The 19,105-nt window shown below is 40.8% G+C and overlaps 1 protein-coding gene across 1 annotated transcript; it reads left to right on the top strand.

Annotated features, from left to right (window-relative positions):
* The first annotated feature begins 2,030 nt into the window (after positions 1-2,030).
* On the top strand, positions 2,031-16,952 carry gstt1a (glutathione S-transferase theta 1a). The gene is made up of 5 exons (XM_033620626.2): positions 2,031-2,186; positions 5,546-5,633; positions 8,416-8,572; positions 12,614-12,790; positions 16,619-16,952. The coding sequence occupies exons 1-5, from the start codon at positions 2,081-2,083 to the stop codon at positions 16,817-16,819; spliced, it is 729 nt and encodes a 242-aa protein (XP_033476517.2). The 5' UTR covers positions 2,031-2,080; the 3' UTR covers positions 16,820-16,952.
* Positions 16,953-19,105: the final 2,153 nt, after the last annotated feature.

Here is a 19,105-nt window from a genome sequence, read left to right as displayed (position 1 = left end):
CCTTTACTGAGGATTTTTTAAATTCAGTAACAATTTAGTCTGACTCACCAGATGTAGACTGTGGCTTTAAGCCTGCTATCAGGCACTGATTACATCAGGTGCACTAATAACATCCGGTGCACTGATTACATCCAGCATTCTGGCTTCATTCTGCAAATTCCATTTGCTACAGGAAACAACAACAACCTCCAAACGAACAAATTACACGCTGAAAATTGCAAGTTTTAATGAAGATCTGGATCGTGCAGTGAGACATGCGTGATTTGTTTTTCCAGTGAACTGCTGTAAAGATCTCAGAAAAGCCCAGATTCTGTCTTACAAGACTCTAAAATTCTACTAGATCCACATAGTTCAAGTATAATCATACCTGATTATCAAATTATGTTTGTCTTTTTTATCACTAAAAGTTGAATTGCATAGTGACATATGATTGTTGATGCTTTTTCATGGCATTTTCTTTTGCATAGCCATTTTAATGACAGTGCTCGCCTCCCCATGTGCAAAACAAGGGGTCCATGTCATTGGTCCGACAGCCCATTAGTCCGACATCCCGTTGTTCCGATATGTGATTGCCACTTTCTTTTTCATTTTAACCCACACCATGATCTTTTTCTAACCCTAACCCTAACCCTAACTAAGTGGTTTTCGTGCCTAAACCTAACCAGACCTTAACCACAGGGCATCATGATGATTTCGGAACAACGGGACTTTGGAACAATGAGTTTAATATGGTCGGAACAATGGGATGTCGTTGGACCAGTGGGCAGTTCCCAAAACGAGTTCCCCCCCCACACCACTTTGCAAGGGCACCATCGCTGCATCCTGGGCTTAGCGCCACCCAAGACGATTGTGATTGGTTTAAGGAAACACAGACATGTTTTTTCGCCTGTAGCATAATAATAATGTGGGCTTCCAGATCTTTCTTCAGCGCTGACACAACACTGTGGAGGTAGGTCTGGCTACGCAAGACTAGAAACAATCCGGCAATGTCCAATACTATCTTACAAGTACAAGTTTTACATCACAGCTTCTTCAGGAACAAAATGTTCTTAGGAAACAAAAGTAAAAATCCTAACGCAGAGCATTCAGGCAGTATTTAATGTTGTAGCTGGTCAAGGTGGAGCAGATTTTGTGTGTTCAAATGTTCTGTCTAAATGTGCAAAATAACTACAGCTGTCAAGTAAATGTAGGAGAAAAAAGTACAATATTTAACTGAGATCTAGTGGAGCACAAGTAAAAAGCAGCATAAGATAGAACAGGTTTTTACCAGAAGCCAAATTACCCACAGAGGTCTCTTCCTCTCCGAAAAAAAAAATAGATCCGGTAATTTAAACCGGTAGAATCCCTGAATAAATCTGTTTTTACTGTAAGAAAATGTATGTTTTTCTTATGCTGCTCGTCACAGAGGGGGTACTAACTACATGGGCAGACGCAAAAACATGAAAATGTGTTTGGTTTGTCTGTTCTGAGCTACTTTAGAAACATGGCGGTGCAACATGGCGATCTCTGTGGACGAGCACCCGCTCCCTGTGTAGATAAACGTCTCATTCTAAGGTAACAAAAACACAATGATTCCTATTTTTGGGCGATTATACACTAAAGAAAAATACTTGAACACTTCTGGAACACTAACTAATTTATATGAAATCATAGTTTGTGTAATCAGTAGAGTGACAACTGGTGCAAACCATGTGAGGACAGGGTCTTCAAAGGAGAATAAAAGGCAAAAAACAAGTTTTAAATATCTTTATTCATGTGATCACTTACTGTAAGTCAGATCCTCTTTTCTTGAGGACTGCTGCTGTAAACTCATTATACAGAGAGGACACTGGCTCGCAGTGCAGAGGAACAGTCAGCAGATAAAAATGTGATAATCTCTGCTGTGTTTACAAAATGTTGAGCCAAGCTGAGGCCAAAGGTCGGACTGCTCAACCCCGACAGCCTGCTTACTTTGAACTGTCGCCACCATTTAAGAATCAATGAGCCTCACAGCGAGGAGAGGCGGAGTTCTGGGCAGACAGAGGATAACAGGCGCTGCAGGAGAGGACTGAAATCACAGCAGCCTTCGGACTCTGACAGGATGGAGCTCTATCTGGACCTGCACTCCCAGCCCTGCCGCTCTGTCTTCCTGTTTGCCAAAGCAGTCGGGATTCCCTTTGAGTTTAAACATGTGGACCTCAGTACAGGTAATCCCACACTGCCAGACAGACACATGGACAGAACTTTGTGGTTGCATGCATTGCTGATTTTTGAGAGTTTTAGTAAGACTTTTAACTCACATTCTGCCTTAAAGGGTTGGTTCAGATGTTTTGACATGGTGTTGCATGAGGTGTGTGGCTATATTTTGTATATTTTCGCTGCTTTACCTTACTGTCAGACAGCCCTTTCTGTCCAGGAACTGAACTGAAACTGAAAATGTCGCCAGACTCCTTTGACAAAACCAGTAATTTTACCTCGCTGAACACAGGAGCTGCTGGTCTACCACTGCCTGGATCGGTTAGTTTGTTCGTGTTATAGTGAGACTTTGGTGTTGTAAAGTGTTAAATCAAATTTACCAAAGTCACACAGTAACACAAACTGATAGTGGCAGCAGTAGACCAGCAGCTCCCGTGTTCTGCAGGGTAATATTAATTTAAACCGGTAAAATCCCCGAATAATGCAGTTTCACTTTAAACAATCGGTGTTTTTCCGCTGCTGCTTGTTGCGGAGGGGCTGCTAACTACGAGAAAATATGAAATCACAAATGTCCCTCTCTAGAACCAGTGTTTGGTTTGTCCGTTCTTGGCTACTGTAGAAACATGGCGGTGCAGCATGATGATCTCTGTGGACGAGGAGCCGCTTCGTATGTCGAAATAACTGGTTAAAATGACTGTTTTCGTAAATGGAGTCTGGTGACTTGAAGAGTGCAGAATAATGGCTTCACTTCCTTGTCGGAAATGGGTGGGGAAAACAATAAATCAAAAAATTAAAAGTCACTACCACTTAGATTTGTAACAGTTGGCTTGATGTTCAGCATTGGGGCAGCTGTGGCTCAGAGGTAGAGTGGGTCGTCCACAAATCCCTGGCTCGTCTAGCCCGCATGTCGAAGCATCGTTGAGCAACTCCAATTTGCTTCCAGTGGTTGCTCCATTGGTGTGTGAGTGAGTTAAACACTGAGTAGCAGGTGGCACCTTGTATGATAACCTCGGCCACCAGTGAATGAATGTGTGTGTGTGAACGGGTGAATGTGACTCGTAACAGAGAAAGCTTTTTGAGTGGTCAGAAGACTAGAATGGCGCTTTACAAGTCCAGGTCCATATAGATTTACTTATTAATAACTTTGAGTTTGATGATAAGTTCCAGATTTAAACTATATATTTATTACGGTATATATTATTTTGACTTAAATCTTAAGTGATTTTTTTGCCACTGTCAGATTTTTTTAAGGGAGAGTGGAAAGATATTGGCAACTGAATCGGCTATAGGCTTTTTCCCCAATGGTGTGGAATGGCCTCTAAAACAAACCAATTGTCCAACTGAAGGCAGCGGTAGACCAGCAACTCCTTTGTTCTGCAAGGTAAAATGTTTTTCAATGGGGTCTGGTGGCTTTGATTAGACCATAGATGGGTTAGATGACCGACTGAAAGGTAAAGCTGTGAAAGTATTCTAAATATAGCGTACACTTAAAATGATACTGTTTTTCTGACCAGCCAAACTTTCTTTGGCTGGTCAAGAAAGTCTTTGCTGTTTCCAACACACTTCATCACTTTACCCTACCGTCAGGGAAGCCATTAACATCTAACCTATCTATGTTCTAATGAAAGCCACCACACTCCATTGACAAAAACATTTTAGCTCCGTAAAAATGGGAGTTGCTTGTCTACTGCTGCCTCCATCAGTTGGTTTGTTTTAGAAGTTGATATCGGACTTTTAAAGGTTGATATAATAACGATAATTTTGAACAATAGCTGATTTATCGGCCAATATCTCTACACCCTCCAAAACCAGTAATCCTACCTCGCTGAACACCGGACCTCCTGGTTTACCACTGCCTTGATTGGTTAGTTTGTTTGTGTTATGGCGGGACTTTGGTGTTTCAAAGTGTTAGTTCGGATTTACCAGAGTCACACAGTAACACAAACTGGTCAAGGCAGCAGTAGACCAGTAGCTCCTGTGTTCTGCAAGGTAAAATTACTGTCTTTGTCAATGGAGTCTGGCGGCTTGAAGAGAGCAGAATAATGGCTTCAGTTCCTCTTTAGAAAGGGATGGGCAAAAATTTAAATTACTACCATCTAGATTTTTTTCAGTTAGTTTGAAAATGAGTTCCAGATTTTTATATCTATTTGGTTATGTATTACTTTGGCTTAGATGTTCAGTTATTTTCCAGGGAGGGTGGAGAGATGTCCGCCAATAAATCAGCTATCAGCTTTTTCCTGTTCCAAACTATTGTTATTATATCAACGTTTAAAAATCCAACGTCAACTTCTAAAATAAACCAACAGATTGAGACAGCAGTAGACCAGGATCTAAAATTACTGTTTCTGTCAATGGAGTCTGGTGGCTTTGATCAGAACATAGATGGGTTAGATCTTCACGGTTTCCCTTAAGGAAAGGGCTTTTTGACGTTAAGGTAAAGCTGTGACAATATTCTAAATACAGCATCCACTTAAACTGACACTGAATCTTTGGTGGCCAAGATAGTTTAAGCTGCTGCCTCCCGTCCACAACAGTACATTACTTAGCTTCTGTGTCAGTACTCTGTGTGATTCTCCAAACTGGGAGCGTGCCAACCCTCACCTGTAGGTTATACATTTTGACGCTAAGTACCTCATATAACCCCACTTCAAATAATCCAAACTATCTTTGCTTAACATAGTTTATTTTGAGCTTTAGAAATGTACACAAACGTTCCAGATGTTTGAGTTTGCAGAGTTCAGTAACCGGCAAACGCTGAACTTGTTGCGTAAGCTTTAGCCCCAGATGTAGCCACTTTCTTTGGCTTTCTGATTGTAACTATGTGAACACACCCTGCAGGAGTTGGAGTTGAACATCCCTCCGGCCTTAAATTTGTTCTGTAAGCACATAACCTTCCTCCTGTGGGCTATCAGCTTACATTGTTACATTTCACCCAGAAAGCTGACAGGCTCATCCGGCGAGGAGTAGAGTTATGTTAACTCCTCGATAACCGACTTTACAAGCAAACAGCAGGTGGGATGTCGAGGGTCAGAGGTCAGAGCATCCAGACAAAACATTCCTGCGCCTTTGAGGTGATCGAGTATAACAGAGATGTGTTGGGGAAAGGAAATAAAGAAAGGAGAAGTGTTTGAAAGCAGATAAGAAGGAAAAGGGGAGGGAAAGTTTGAACCAAAAGAAAAACACCAGCTTTTTTTTCCCCACACTCCGATACTTTAATCTTCTCTTCTTCTCCAAATGGAGGTACAATCTGTTTAACACAGTGTGCATGTATTCTTATTTCTATTTACATGGCAACACAAAAAAACAGACTGCAGACTTTTTCTTCATCTGAACACATCTGTGCTCTCATGTTGTCATGTGTTTGTCTCAGGGCAGCAGCACAGCGAGGAGTTTGGAAAACTGAGCATCGTGAGGAAGGTTCCTGTCATGAAGGATGGAAGCTTCGTGCTGACTGAAAGGTACAGCGTTGATTTGTTCAGTATTAGGATCAACTTCCTCACACTGACACATGATTAGAATAATTTTTGAAGGTTGTTACTGATACTTATGGCCTGGAGCCGCTGATAGCTCTCTTCAAGTGACCGTTTGTTCATGTTGTAGATGCCAGGCGGCGAGTAAGCTATGATGGAAACCTGCAAGGAAGAGTTTGTCGAGCTCTTTCAAAGCCTGCTACAATAATCAGTTTTTCAAATAAAACCATCCTCTTCTACATTCCCCTCAGTTGGAGTTAGCAATCAAAATACTTACTGTTTAATCTAGGGGGGTATTTTGATCTCCATTCCAGTTCAATGAAGCGGCAGGGTGTCTGTGAAGTACTGTAAAGTTTAGTGGATTCAAAACACACATTAAACACACATTAAACATGGCTTAATGGAGACAGTTTCAAACACAAGTGCACAAATCAGCTTCACTATAACTCGCAGCACTCACAGACAAACACTTGTCTTTATCTGGACACATTTTCCCCACAAATACAACATGCTAACGTTATTAGCACAAGCCTATGGCATTTTACATTGTATAAATTAGCCAAGCGGCTAGCAGAGTTTTTCTCCAATCATATGAAACCAGGATAAATCACACACAAGACATAAAAATCGATTTTTCTGGAGGCTTTATTGTCTTCATAATTTATTCTTTGTTATCTGTGAAATTAAAGCAAATAAAAGCTTCGTTTCCACTGAGGGAAATGGTTTCAGCTTAAGCCGTGGCGCGGGGGCTGTAGGGGATGCCAAGGAAAAAAAAAAACAAATAAAAAAGAACACAGTGGCCTGTGGAAAAATGTTGAAACAGAATTTTGGAAGAATGCCACCTGACATCACCCTGTGGTGGCCAATCACATAACTGGCAATATCAGACCATAAGATGGCTGCAGTCGTACAGTCTCTTTGCATTATTAAATATTATAGTGAGTAAAAGAAATAAAGTATGTAGTAACATCTCATGCTTACTATCCTAAAGGAGAGCTCTCGCTTTGTTTGTGTGTGCACACTTATGTCTTTTGTGGCGGTAAAGATAATACAGTGATGATAATCAAAAGGAACTCTACAGATCTTTAAAGCCAACATAAACAAACTTCTGAAGACAAATACCCAGAAACTGAGACAAACGATCAGCTTGTGGGTCTTCACCCTCCACTCTCCCACAAATGAGCCATTTTTAGTGACACTCCCACGCCATTACACAAATCTGCTGCTAATCGCCACAGTGCCTGATTTGGTGTGAATGCAGCCCCAAGTCTTTGGACTAATGTCACTTTAGGGACTTACGTGAGCAAACCATCTTATCTTTGGTTACTGTTCATGCTCTTTTCCAATAGACTGTTCAGAAATGTTTTGTGTGGTTGATTTTATTTTCATTATTGACAGTATCTAATTGTTGTTCTGAAAATTTGCACATCACAAGGGGTTGTTTTTAAGTGTTTAAATAGTATCGACCAATTTTGAGTGGGTGTCACAGTTACATCACAGCAGTTGAGTGTGCATACTGGTGGCAGAAAAACAGCAGTCATCGGAGAGAACTGGTCGACATACCCAGAATAAAAATATTTTCTTGTGCTTGCGTCTCAAAATGTGTGCATTTTTTGATACGCGCCGCAGCGTCGCATGTAATACCATGCGTTGCCAGTGGGGGTGATAATGCAAGCGACGTACTTGAAATTAACCACTTTTTGTTATTCACAGAAGAAGCAGGTATGAAATATGGGGGGCAAGGAGGAAAAACTTTGCGAACTCGTACGGGCACACCCCCATTTATGTGACAGTTCTAGTGCCCTGCGCTCTGATAAAATAGCAGTACAAGCTAGCTACAGCAGTATTAGCTAGCCGGATTGTACCGGTGACTCTGCTACCCCCTATTGCGTGAGCGATGTATTGCATTTAAAGTGTCGCCCGTGTTGCTTGCGTTCAATGTGTTGACTATGAAAGGAAGTGCGTTGCTCGCGTCGCTTGCGTCGGTGCTCACGTTGCGTGTGTTGACTATGAAACAGCCCTAAGATAATGTTTATTTTTATCGAAGGCTGTCGTAGAGGACGCTGTAGTAGACTTTAAAATTTTGTCCTCAGTTAATTATCATCTCGATATTCATGATATACTCACTGATGGATACTCCGTAGAGAAGTGTGTGTTTGGTTTACATGAACAGAGTTCCGTGATGTGGCGAAGGTAATTCATCATCATTAGAAACTGTAAAAACTCACATTTATAAGCATGGATTTGTCTTATTGTCCTTAAAACTTGTGGAGACGTCCACTCATTATACAACTTAATGTGGAAGTAACACACAACTTTTCAACTAGCTAGCTAACGCTGTCTGTTTATTAACTCCATGATCATAACAGAGTATAATAACTTTCACCACTGCTCATTTTAGAGCGGACACCACAAGACAACATGCTCTTTGTTTAGATTAATAAACGGACAATGGATCATTGTTTCTTTCTAGTTTTCAGCGATCAGCCATAGGTAGCACGTTAGCTACGTTAGCTACATCGCTAATGTTAGGGTGACTTTCACTTTCCCTGCCTGGATGCAGATGAACTGATCTAAACACACATTATGGGATTTCTTGTGACCTTCCTAAAGTGAGCAGTGTTGAAAGTTATATACTTTGTTTGCTCCTGGTCGGTTGATAATATTTCCAGTGCAGATCAGAAACAATGAGGTGAAACAGTTTCACAAACACTCCATCAGAGCATTCATTTGTTTCTCCCACTTTCTTTGTGCTGTGTGTTTTTTGCAGCACTGCGATCCTAAAGTACATGGTGCAGAAACACTCATCGTCAGTGGCGGATCACTGGTTTCCAGCCGACCTGCAGCAGCGAGCTCGTGTTAATGAATACCTGTCCTGGCAGCACATGAACCTCCGAGCTCACGGCTCAAAGGTCTTCCTGCTCAGGGTACGAGACCCCAGATCAACCCGGTGCTGTATCCTCACTTGACCTATGGGGTGCCGTTTGTAAAGTGTCTCACGCTGAAAATAACATCAACATTTTGCCACATTTAGCTTCAAACAATGCTTAAAAAGTATTGTGAATTTTTTAACGTCACCTTTTACCACATTTACAGCAATATTTGTTAACTTAGAAATATATTAAATACAAAACCCAAAACCAGTGAAGTTGGCACGTTATGTAAATCGTAGATAAAAACAGAATACAATGATTTGCAAATCCTTTTCAACTTATATTCAATTGAATACACTGAAAAGACAAGATGTTTAATGTTCAAACTGAGAAACTTTATTTTTTTTTTGCAAATAATCATTAACTTAGAATTTAAAGGCAGCAACACATTGCAAAAAAGTTGGCACAGGGGCCTTTTTACCACTGTGTTACATCACCTTTCCTTTTAACGACACTCAGTAAACGTTTGGGAACTGAGGAGACCAATTTTTGAAGCTTTTCAGGTGGAACTCTTTCCCATTCTTGCTTGATGTACAGCTTAAGTTGTTCAACAGTCCGGGGTCTCCGTTGTCGTATTTTACGCTTCATAATGCGCCACACATTTTCAATGGGAGACAGGTCTGGACTACAGGCAGGCCAGCCTAGTACCCGCACTCTTTTACTATGGAGCCATGCTGTTGTAACACGTGCAGAATGTGGCTTGGCATTGTCTTGCTGAAATAAGCAGGGGCGTCCATGAAAAAGACGTTGCTTGGATGGCAACATATGTTGCTCCAAAACCTGTATGTACCTTTCAGCATTAATGGTGCCTTCACATATGTGTAAGTTGCCCATGCCTTGGGCACTAATACACCCCCATACCATCACAGATGCTGGCTTTTGAACTTTGCGCCTATAACAGTCCGGATGGTTCTTTTCCTCTTTGGTCCGGAGGACACGACGTCCACAGTTTCCAAAAACAATTTGAAATGTGGACTTGTCAGACCACAGAACACTTTTCCACTTTGCATCAGTCCATCTTAGATGAGCTCGGGCCCAGCGAAGCCAGCGGCGTTTCTGGGTGCTGTTGATGAATGGCTTTCGCTTTGCATTGTAGAGTTTTAACTTGCACTTGCAGATGTAGCGACGAACTGTAGTTACTGACAGTGGTTTTCTGAAGTGTTCCTGAGCCCATGTGGTGATGTCCTTTACACACTGATGTCGGTTTTTGATGCAGTACCGCCTGAGGGATCGAAGGTCACGGGCATTCAATGTTGGTTTTCGGCCTTGTCGCTTACGTGCAGTGATTTCTCCAGATTCTCTGAACCTTTTGACGATATTACGGACCGTAGATGATGAAATCCCTAAATTTCTTGCAATAGCTCGTTGAGGAATGTTGTTCTTAAACTGTTCGACAATCAGCTCACACATTTGTTCACTAAGTGGTGACCCTCGCCCCATCCTTGTTTGTGAATGACTGAGCATTTCAGGGAAGCTGCTTTTATAACCAATCATGGCACCCACCTGTTCCCAATTAGCCCGTTCACCTGTGGGATGTTCCAAATAAGTGTTTGATGAGCATTCCTCAACTTTCTCAGTCTTTTTTGCCACTTGTGCCAGCTTTTTTGAAACATGTTGCAGGCATCAAATTCCAAATGAGCTAATATTTGCAAAAAATTACAAAGTTTACCTGTTCGAACATTAAGTAACTTGTCTTTGCAGTGTATTCAATTGAATATAGGTTGAAAAGGATTTGCAAATCATTGTATTCTGTTTTTATTTACGGTTTACACAACGTGCCAACTTCACTGGTTTTGGGTTTTGTAGTTAAATCTAAATATTAAATGTGGCACCTAAATGTTAAATGTTAAATCTAAATATTAAATCTAAATCTAAATCTAAATGTTAAATCTAAATATTAAATTTAAATCTAAATGTTAAATATAAATGTTAAATCTAAATATCAAATATAAATCTAAATGTTAAATCTAAATGCTAAATATAACTCTAAATGTTAAATGTTAAATCTAAATGTTCTAGGTGAAACTAAATATTTAGCTAATATGCAAATTCACACTGCCGGTCACCGGAAGTACCAAAATAAAAGCTTGAGATGGTCAGACTGTGTTTATAGAATCAAATAACAAATTAAAACCAACTTATCAGGGGAAGTGAACACTTGAACATACATTAGCGTGATAATAACTACCTAACATAACAAGAAGCATGTTTGGAGAAATTTTATTTGACGTGTACTTTGAGTTGTTAGTGTCCCTTCGGAGGGACTAACAACCTAAGCTAAGCTAACAACCGTTAGCTTTTAGCACCGTTAGCAGTGTCTCTAATGACTCATTAACTCTTAAACGGTCCGTGAAAAAAATATTTTTTTCCAGTGGATATCTTAGTTACAACATGATTGAGCTAGCAAAGCAGTTTTGTCTTGCTATGTGTGGTATTTATTCAGTTTTGGGAAATCAAGATGTCTAGAAAGCATCAGTGGCTGCAGCAGCAGCAAAGCTAACATCAGGACGTCATCTGTTAAAAGCCTCCCCTTGTCGGATATGACATGAAACTGCTCCAGTTAGCTCAATCATGTTGTAACTAAGACATCCGCTGGAAAAAAATATTTTTTTTCACGGACCGTTTAGAGTTAATGAGTCATTACAGACACCGCTAACGGGGCTAACAGCGGTTAGCCCCGCTAATCTACGATAACCATGTTATTAATTTCAGAACGTGATAGTAATGTTTGTTCAATCATTGTGTTTATAGACTTTACAAACACCAGATTAGTCTAAACGGTGATAAAGTGACGTGAAAAATGTGAGATATTCATGTAGCTAAACTCCGCTGGTTTTCTACCTGGATGTATTCGTAAACAACAAGGTGATTCCCTCCGAAGGGACACTAACAACTCAAAGTACACATCAAATAAAATTTCTCCAAACACGTTTCTTGTTATTTTAGGTAGTTATTATCACGCTAATGTATGTTCAAGTGTCCATTTCCCCCGATAAGTTGGTTTTAATTCGTTATTTGATTCTATAAACACAGTCTGACCATCTCGAGCTTTTATTTTGGTACTTCCGGTGACCTGCAGTGTGAATTTGCATATTAGCTAAATATTTAGTTTCACCTAGAACATTTAGATTTAACATTTAACATTTAGATTTAGATTTAGCATTTAGATTTAACATTTAGATTTAGATTTAATATTTAGATTTAACATTTAGCATTTAGGTGCCACATTTAATATTTAGATTTAACTATATAATATATATCTAAGTTAACAAATATTGCTGTAAATGTGGTAAAAGGTGACGTTAAAAAATTCACAATACTTTTTTAAACATTGTTTGAAGCTAAATGTGGCAAAATGTTGATGTTATTTTCAGCGTGAGACACTTTACAAACAGCACCCCATACTGACCCACTTCAGTGAACACATTTCAACACTTCAGACATCAATTGTTCATTTATTTGTTTTGTAACACTGACATGTTTAGTTAAATAATAACTGATAGTCTCCTAACTACCACTTAAATTTATACTCAAGATGTGTTTCAGTACATTGATAATATATTTTTAGGAAGTAGCTTTTTAATAAGTAAAGTTTGAGTGATTACAGTTTATCTTGAGGGGAAGATAAATGTCTGAACCAAATTTCAATTCCTGAAATTTCTGTCCAATAGTTGGTGAGATATTTAACCCAAAACCACCCATGTGATCCTCATGATCACCTGCTGGTGGCGCTAGAGAAAGGTCAGGGGATCACTTAAGTCATTAGGATACATCCTCTGGCAACCATGAACATCTGTACCAAACTTCAGTTGTTGAGATGTCGACCAACTGATTGTCAGACAGTGTCAGAATTATGGCTAAAATAAACTACATTTAGAAAACACGTGGGACTGCATTTTTAAAAACGTACATACAGAATATTAACGACTATCAAAGAAAACATAATCAAAAATCTTATTTGCAGCTGTCATACCGGAATAACTGCTGTTGTTGGTGCTGCCAAAGTGTCATCAATCTTTGTGTTTGTGCGATCAGGCTTTCTTTCCTCTCATCATGGGCTCCGAGGTCCCGAAGGAGAAGATGGACGCAGCTGTCGAGGATCTGAATCAGTCGCTGAAATTGCTGGAGGAGAAATTCCTGCAGAACAAACCGTTCATCATCGGCGACAAAATCTCTCTGGCTGATCTGGTGGCAATAGTTGAGATTATGCAGGTAAGACTACCACTGTTTGTACTGCTACTTCTACTGGTAAATAAATTTAAGTTTAAACTTTATACCTGATACGACAACTACTGCAGCTGGAGTTCTCCTCTGACTGTTAGAACTGATTCTGCAGCTGTGTCTGGTTGATTTCACAGGACATTGCGTTTTCTCTCGTGGAAATAAATGTGTCATTTTTCATCACTGTGTGTGCAAAACACCAACAAGCCTGAGAAACTGACCAGGGTGTTTTTGCTACTTAATGTAGCTTCTGTGATACAAACAGAGTAATGGAGACTCGCCTTAACAGGGCACCGCTTTTACACGTGAATTTCAGTTTATTAGTTACGAGAAGTACTGCTCAGTCTCTCAATGACGTTACGATGTTGGAGTCACAACAATTAACACAAATTCAGCCTCTCCCTGTAAACAGACAACTCAAAAAGAGTCTCTCTCTCTCACACACACACACACACACACACACACACACACACACACACACTAGGTGCGTTTCCATTACAGTTTTGCGCAAAATAAATGCGATATTTCGACAATTTTGAAGTGCAATTGTGGCTTGCAGGTGTTTCCATTGAAAGGTGTTTGACATCTAAGCCGTAATTCTCGTAAGGCTCCGTCTAGCGGGATTGCGTGAAAAAAATGGATGTCCAGAGTCTACTCTGTAAACTTATTGGCTATGTGGTTTTGGTTGCATCTATTGCTGTTGCCGTGACCATTTTTAACAAAAGACCAAGGCAGCGGATGATAGCGACAGTTTCCTCTGTCCACACTTACCGTGTCATTTTGTTTTGATTATACGGCAGCCGACGTAAACCGGATGGAAAAGAACCCGTCCGGTGACGTAGTGGGGTCACTTGACGTGTTAATGTACGAAAAGTGTTTCCATTACACTTCTGCGACATACAGTACAGGCCAAAAGTTTGGACACACCTTCTCATTCAATGCGTTTTCTTTATTTTCATGACTATTTACATTGTAGATTCTCACTGAAGGCATCAAAACTATGAATGAACACATGTGGAGTTATGTACTTAACAAAAAAAGGTGAACTAACTGAAAACATGTTTTATATTCTAGTTTCTTCAAAATAGCCACCCTTTGCTCTGATTACTGCTTTGCACACTCTTGGCATTCTCTCCATGAGCTTCAAGAGGTAGTCACCTGAAATGGTTTTCCAACAGTCTTGAAGGAGTTCCCAGAGGTGTTTAGCACTTGTTGGCCCCTTTGCCTTCACTCTGCGGTCCAGCTCACCCCAAACCATCTGGATTGGGTTCAGGTCCGGTGACTGTGGAGGCCAGGTCATCTGCCGCAGCACTCCATCACTCTCCTTCTTGGTCAAATAGCCCTTACACAGCCTGGAGGTGTGTTTGGGGTCATTGTCCTGTTGAAAAATAAATGATCGTCCAACTAAACGCAAACCGGATGGGATGGCATGTCGCTGCAGGATGCTGTGGTAGCCATGCTGGTTCAGTGTGCCTTCAGTTTTGAATAAATTCCCAACAGTGTCACCAGCAAAACACCCCCACACCATCACACCTCCTCCTCCATGCTTCACAGTGGGAACCAGGCATGTGGAATCCATCCGTTCACCTTTTCTGCGTCTCACACAGACACGGCGGTTGGAACCAAAGATCTCAAATTTGGACTCATCAGACCAAAGCACAGATTTCCACTGGTCTAATGTCCATTCCTTGTGTTTCTTGGCCCAAACAAATCTCTTCTGCTTGTTGCCTCTCCTTAGCAGTGGTTTCCTAGCAGCTATTTGACCATGAAGGCCTGATTGGCGCAGTCTCCTCTTAACAGTTGTTCTAGAGATGGGTCTGCTGCTAGAACTCTGTGTGGCATTCATCTGGTCTCTGATCTGAGCTGCTGTTAACTTGCGATTTCTGAGGCTGGTGACTCGGATGAACTTATCCTCAGAAGCAGAGGTGACTCTTGGTCTTCCTTTCCTGGGTTGGTCCTCATGTGTGCCAGTTTCGTTGTAGCGCTTGATGGTTTTTGCGACTCCACTTGGGGACACATTTAAAGTTTTTGCAATTTGATGGCCACTCGTTTTTCTTTAGTTAGCTGATTGGTTCTTGCCATAATATGAATTTTAACAGTTGTCCAATAGGGCTGTCGGCTGTGTATTAACCTGACTTCTGCACAACACAACTGATGGTCCCAACCCCATTGATAAAGCAAGAAATTCCACTAATTAACCCTGATAAGGCACACCTGTGAAGTGGAAACCATTTCAGGTGACTACCTCTTGAAGCTCATCAAGAGAATGCCAAGAGTGTGCAAAGCAGTAATCAGAGCAAAGGGTGGCTATTTTGAAGAAACTAGAATATAAAACATGTTTTCAGTTATTTCACCTTTTTTTGTTAAGTACATAACTCCACATGTGTTCATTCATAGTTTTGATGCCTTCAGTGAGAATCTACAATGTAAATAGTCATGAAAATAAAGAAAACACATTGAATGAGAAGGTGTGTCCAAACTTTTGGCCTGTACTGTACATCTGTATTGACACGTCTGAAAAACCACCTCATGAGAGCGTAAAAACTTTTTAGTGATATTTGAGAAGTTTTGTGAAATTCAGATGTTTCCATTACCTGTTTTCTATTGCGCTATTTAGGTTTTGCGCATTTCTAGGGGTAATGGAAACGCACCTACTGAGACAGGCATAACTGTTAGCATCACACAGCTAACGTTATCCAACAGTTATGAAGAACTTAATGACAGAGTCGAGCCCTTTTTGTGTCAGTGTGAGATTAATGGTTTGGCTGCAAATGTTAAGCACTGCCACGGGGATTTCTCCAAGTGGCAAAATATGACAAGTAGGGATGAGATTGTGTTGTGCTGTATTAGGCTAAACTAGCTGGGCAGAGAGAGCAGAAGGAGAGCAGCACAGGAAGACAGTCCTTGAAGGCTACGTTGATGAGCTGTTGCTGCTGCCCTCACAGATGTTCTAAGTCTGCAGGAGACCCCGAATGCTCCTAATAATAAGCTCAGAATCTGAGACAGCGCCACAACTATTTTGGCAATATTTACTTGACCCTGCAATTTCAATACAATGTATTGCATTGCAGTTTTTTTTTTTAGAAAAGCTGCGCTGAAATCAGTCATTTCAAGCCGCAACAATCCCAAAATCAGGCCTGCACAGTCCTGGAGGGACAGATCATGCGATCTATTAACAGTTGTATAATGTCTTCTGTGGCTCTGGAATGAGTTTCCAAAGTTTGAGTTGCATTATCGGAAATGTAGGAGCCAGCACTTGGAGTTTGACCCATATTAGAGACCAAAAGTCAGAATATGTTGGTGTGGTTGGAGTTTGATTTTTAAAAAGAATATGTAGCTTCCTAGCTTTATGGAAGTGCATCACTAAATTGTTGGAGAACCTCTTTAACCAAAATAGCAAACATAACTCTGCTGACCTCAACATTAATCATGGTAATTTAACCTGAAATTGAGTGCAAAATCTGAGCTAAAACAAAATTAAACTGATGTACTGTATCTACGAGTTTGTTGCTCTTGTTGCTTTTATTGGACAGTTTGCAGTCAGTTTTGGCAAGAGACATGGTCCTAACCACTGAGCCTCTGGGCACCCAGGAGCTCAGACTGGATTATGATGACATATTTAAGACCATTTTATTTGAATATATGTGAAAATATATCTAACAAACACAATTTGTCGTTCTCAGAAAATTCTCGAGACCCCGTCGGCATGTTCAGTGACCTCCTCCTGACCCTAACATTACTGTAATTTCATGTAATTGCAGTATTATCTATTCAAAAACAATCTATGTATTGAGGTTGCGTTTGGTGTGTGTTTTGCAGCCTGTTGGAACCGGCATGGACGTGTTTGCAGGCCGCCCGAAGCTGATCGCTTGGAGAGACCGAGTGAAGAAGGCGATCGGTGAAAAGCTGTTTGACGAAGGTCACGAGGTGATCATGAAGGTTGGCAGCATGCCGCAGAAGATGCAAAACAGCAGCGAGCTGGAGATGCTCAAACCAAAGTTTAGGAAGCTTTTCAACTAAAGACGTTCCTGTATTCAAACACGACTGCCACTGATGTGAAAAAAAATGATCTGGTTTTATGTTGGTTTTTATCAGCAGAAGTCCTGTGCAGGTTTGACCAGCTCCCAGGTATTAAACTGTTTGTGAAAGCCGAGCAGCTGTGTGGAAATTCTTTAATATGTTTGTGTGTTTAAGCAACATGTAGCATGTAAACCTAACAAATACAGTGAAGTACAAAGTGCAGTATTTCCCTCTGAGATGTGATGGAGAAATATTAAGTGACATAAAATGGAAATACTCAACTAAAGTACCTTTTCACCTCAAACTGTATGAAGCTGAAGCACTGGAGTAAATATTCTCAGAGACATTCCAGCTCTGCACACATGACTGCTGCAGACACTGAGTGGCTGTCATTGTTTTCTCACGGTCAGTGTTCCACACAGAAATCCACTGTCCTGCCGGGAACAACAACGTCTTTATGTCCAAGGAAATCTGAAAAAGTACAAATGAAATACCAGATTTTTTTGTCTGATTTTGTTCCCAAACCACACATTCTTACATGTTTATATCACGTAGAAATATACGCAACATTTTCTATATATTTGTTTCTCAGTATGTTCATCTGTGCGCACACAGTGAGGAAAACACTGCCATCTTCTGCATGTCTTTAGCTGCTCAGTGAGGAGTGTGGTCATACATCATACACTTCCATTCATTTTTTGTGGTAGTCCCCTTTTAGCGCTGTAACTAATTAATCTAAGCATTATTTTTTAATGAATCAATTAATTGAATAGTTCAAACAACAGGTCAAAAACTCAAATAAGGTATATGAAAAGATATTCTATTTACAAAGATGTGCAGTGTGAACTAGGGCTGCACAATTAATTGCAAGTGCAATATCCAAACTGCAGAAGCTGCATTTTTTTTGTTGTTTTTAAGAAGGTAAAATTTGTCACAACATATCATTACAAATGAGGTTTTTTGGTGCTATAGAGATGCCCCGGCGTACAAATCATATCCCAGACATAAGGGAGCATGCTTGTTTGGAACAGACCCCAGCAAAAATCCCATCATCATGATTTTATATTTTTTTTTCAGTGAAAATTAAATGCAAAAATTATCATTCCCGCTAAATTCTCCACTCATTCGACTCATATCGCAGTTGCAATAACTGTAAAAATAATCGTAATGTGATTTTTTTTGTGTATTGTGAAGCCTGAGTGTGGACATAGAGGTCGCAAGTTTTGGCCGTAAATAAAAGGTGGTTAAAACATGTAGAGTGAGTTCATGAGATTAATAAAAATGCACATCTTGAACTGCCATGTGTCATCCCAACATGTCACACGTCGCTGCTTTGTTGTTGTTTTTTTCACATCTACATATATGTACTAGGTATCCTCCTGCGTCTATTGATGATGATCTGGAACGCCGCAACGAAGGCTGGGACGTCAGCAGAAACACAGGAATCAACTGTAAATGGACGGCACTTGTGTAGCGCTGTTCTAGACTTCTGACCAATCAAAGCGCTTCTACACTACATGTCACATTCACCCATTCACACACACATTCACACACTGGTGGCTGAGGCTATCATACAAGGTGCCACTTGCTACTCACTTACCATTCACATGCACCCACACACCGATGGAATAGCCATCAGGAGCAGTATCTTGCCCAAGGATACCTCGACATGCGGACAGGAGGAGCTCGAATTCACGATCGTCCGATTAGTGGATGACCCACCCTAGGTTTAGAAAAAAAACATCATGATTTGGCTCAACATTAATACAGGAAGAGAACCCGAGAGTCCAGGGTTTGTCGGACACCTCCCACCCACCCTATAGGGGCTCTCCAGCTCCTTTTATTATGCTGTTACCAGCAGCAATTAAACCTGACGCTGTCCAGCAGTGTCTGGCTGCGTTATGAACCGACGCTGCCTGTTCGCATATCACACAGCTCCGCAACAGGTGCCATCTGGCCAACCAGGGCGTATCATAACACAATGGTTAGGTCCGTCTGCATTACAAACTAAGGCGACTCAGAGATGTATCAAAACGCTGAGAAAGGTGACTTTTGGTGTGAGGTGTCTGACGTGGAAATCACTGACAAAGCGACAGTATTTGACGACTTTGGAATGAGACAGGCGAAAAATCAGCTGTGTATGAACAACAGGTGGGGGGTCAGTGGGGGCCAGACAGCATGTTTTGCCCCAGGCCTCCCTAACAGTTTAATCCAGCCGTGGTTACACACTGCAAAAAATAAGTTTTGCCCAATACATTTTTGCATGTAACTGAGACTTTATTTTAA

Source organism: Epinephelus lanceolatus, chromosome 9 (assembly GCF_041903045.1).
Source record: "Epinephelus lanceolatus isolate andai-2023 chromosome 9, ASM4190304v1, whole genome shotgun sequence".
Taxonomy (NCBI): Eukaryota; Metazoa; Chordata; class Actinopteri; order Perciformes; family Serranidae; genus Epinephelus; species Epinephelus lanceolatus.
This window is presented reverse-complemented; position numbering and strand designations above follow the sequence as displayed.

What these genes read in the sequence shown, in the direction of transcription:
- gstt1a (XM_033620626.2), top strand. Translation starts at nt 2,081, where the DNA reads ATGGAGCTCTATCTGGACCTGCACTCCCAGCCCTGCCGCTCTGTCTTC. An exon ending in ACATGTGGACCTCAGTACAG is followed by an intron (nt 2,187 to 5,545) that starts GTAATCCCACAC and finishes TGTTTGTCTCAG; the next exon opens with GGCAGCAGCACAGCGAGGAG. An exon ending in CAATAGTTGAGATTATGCAG is followed by an intron (nt 12,791 to 16,618) that starts GTAAGACTACCA and finishes TGTGTTTTGCAG; the next exon opens with CCTGTTGGAACCGGCATGGA.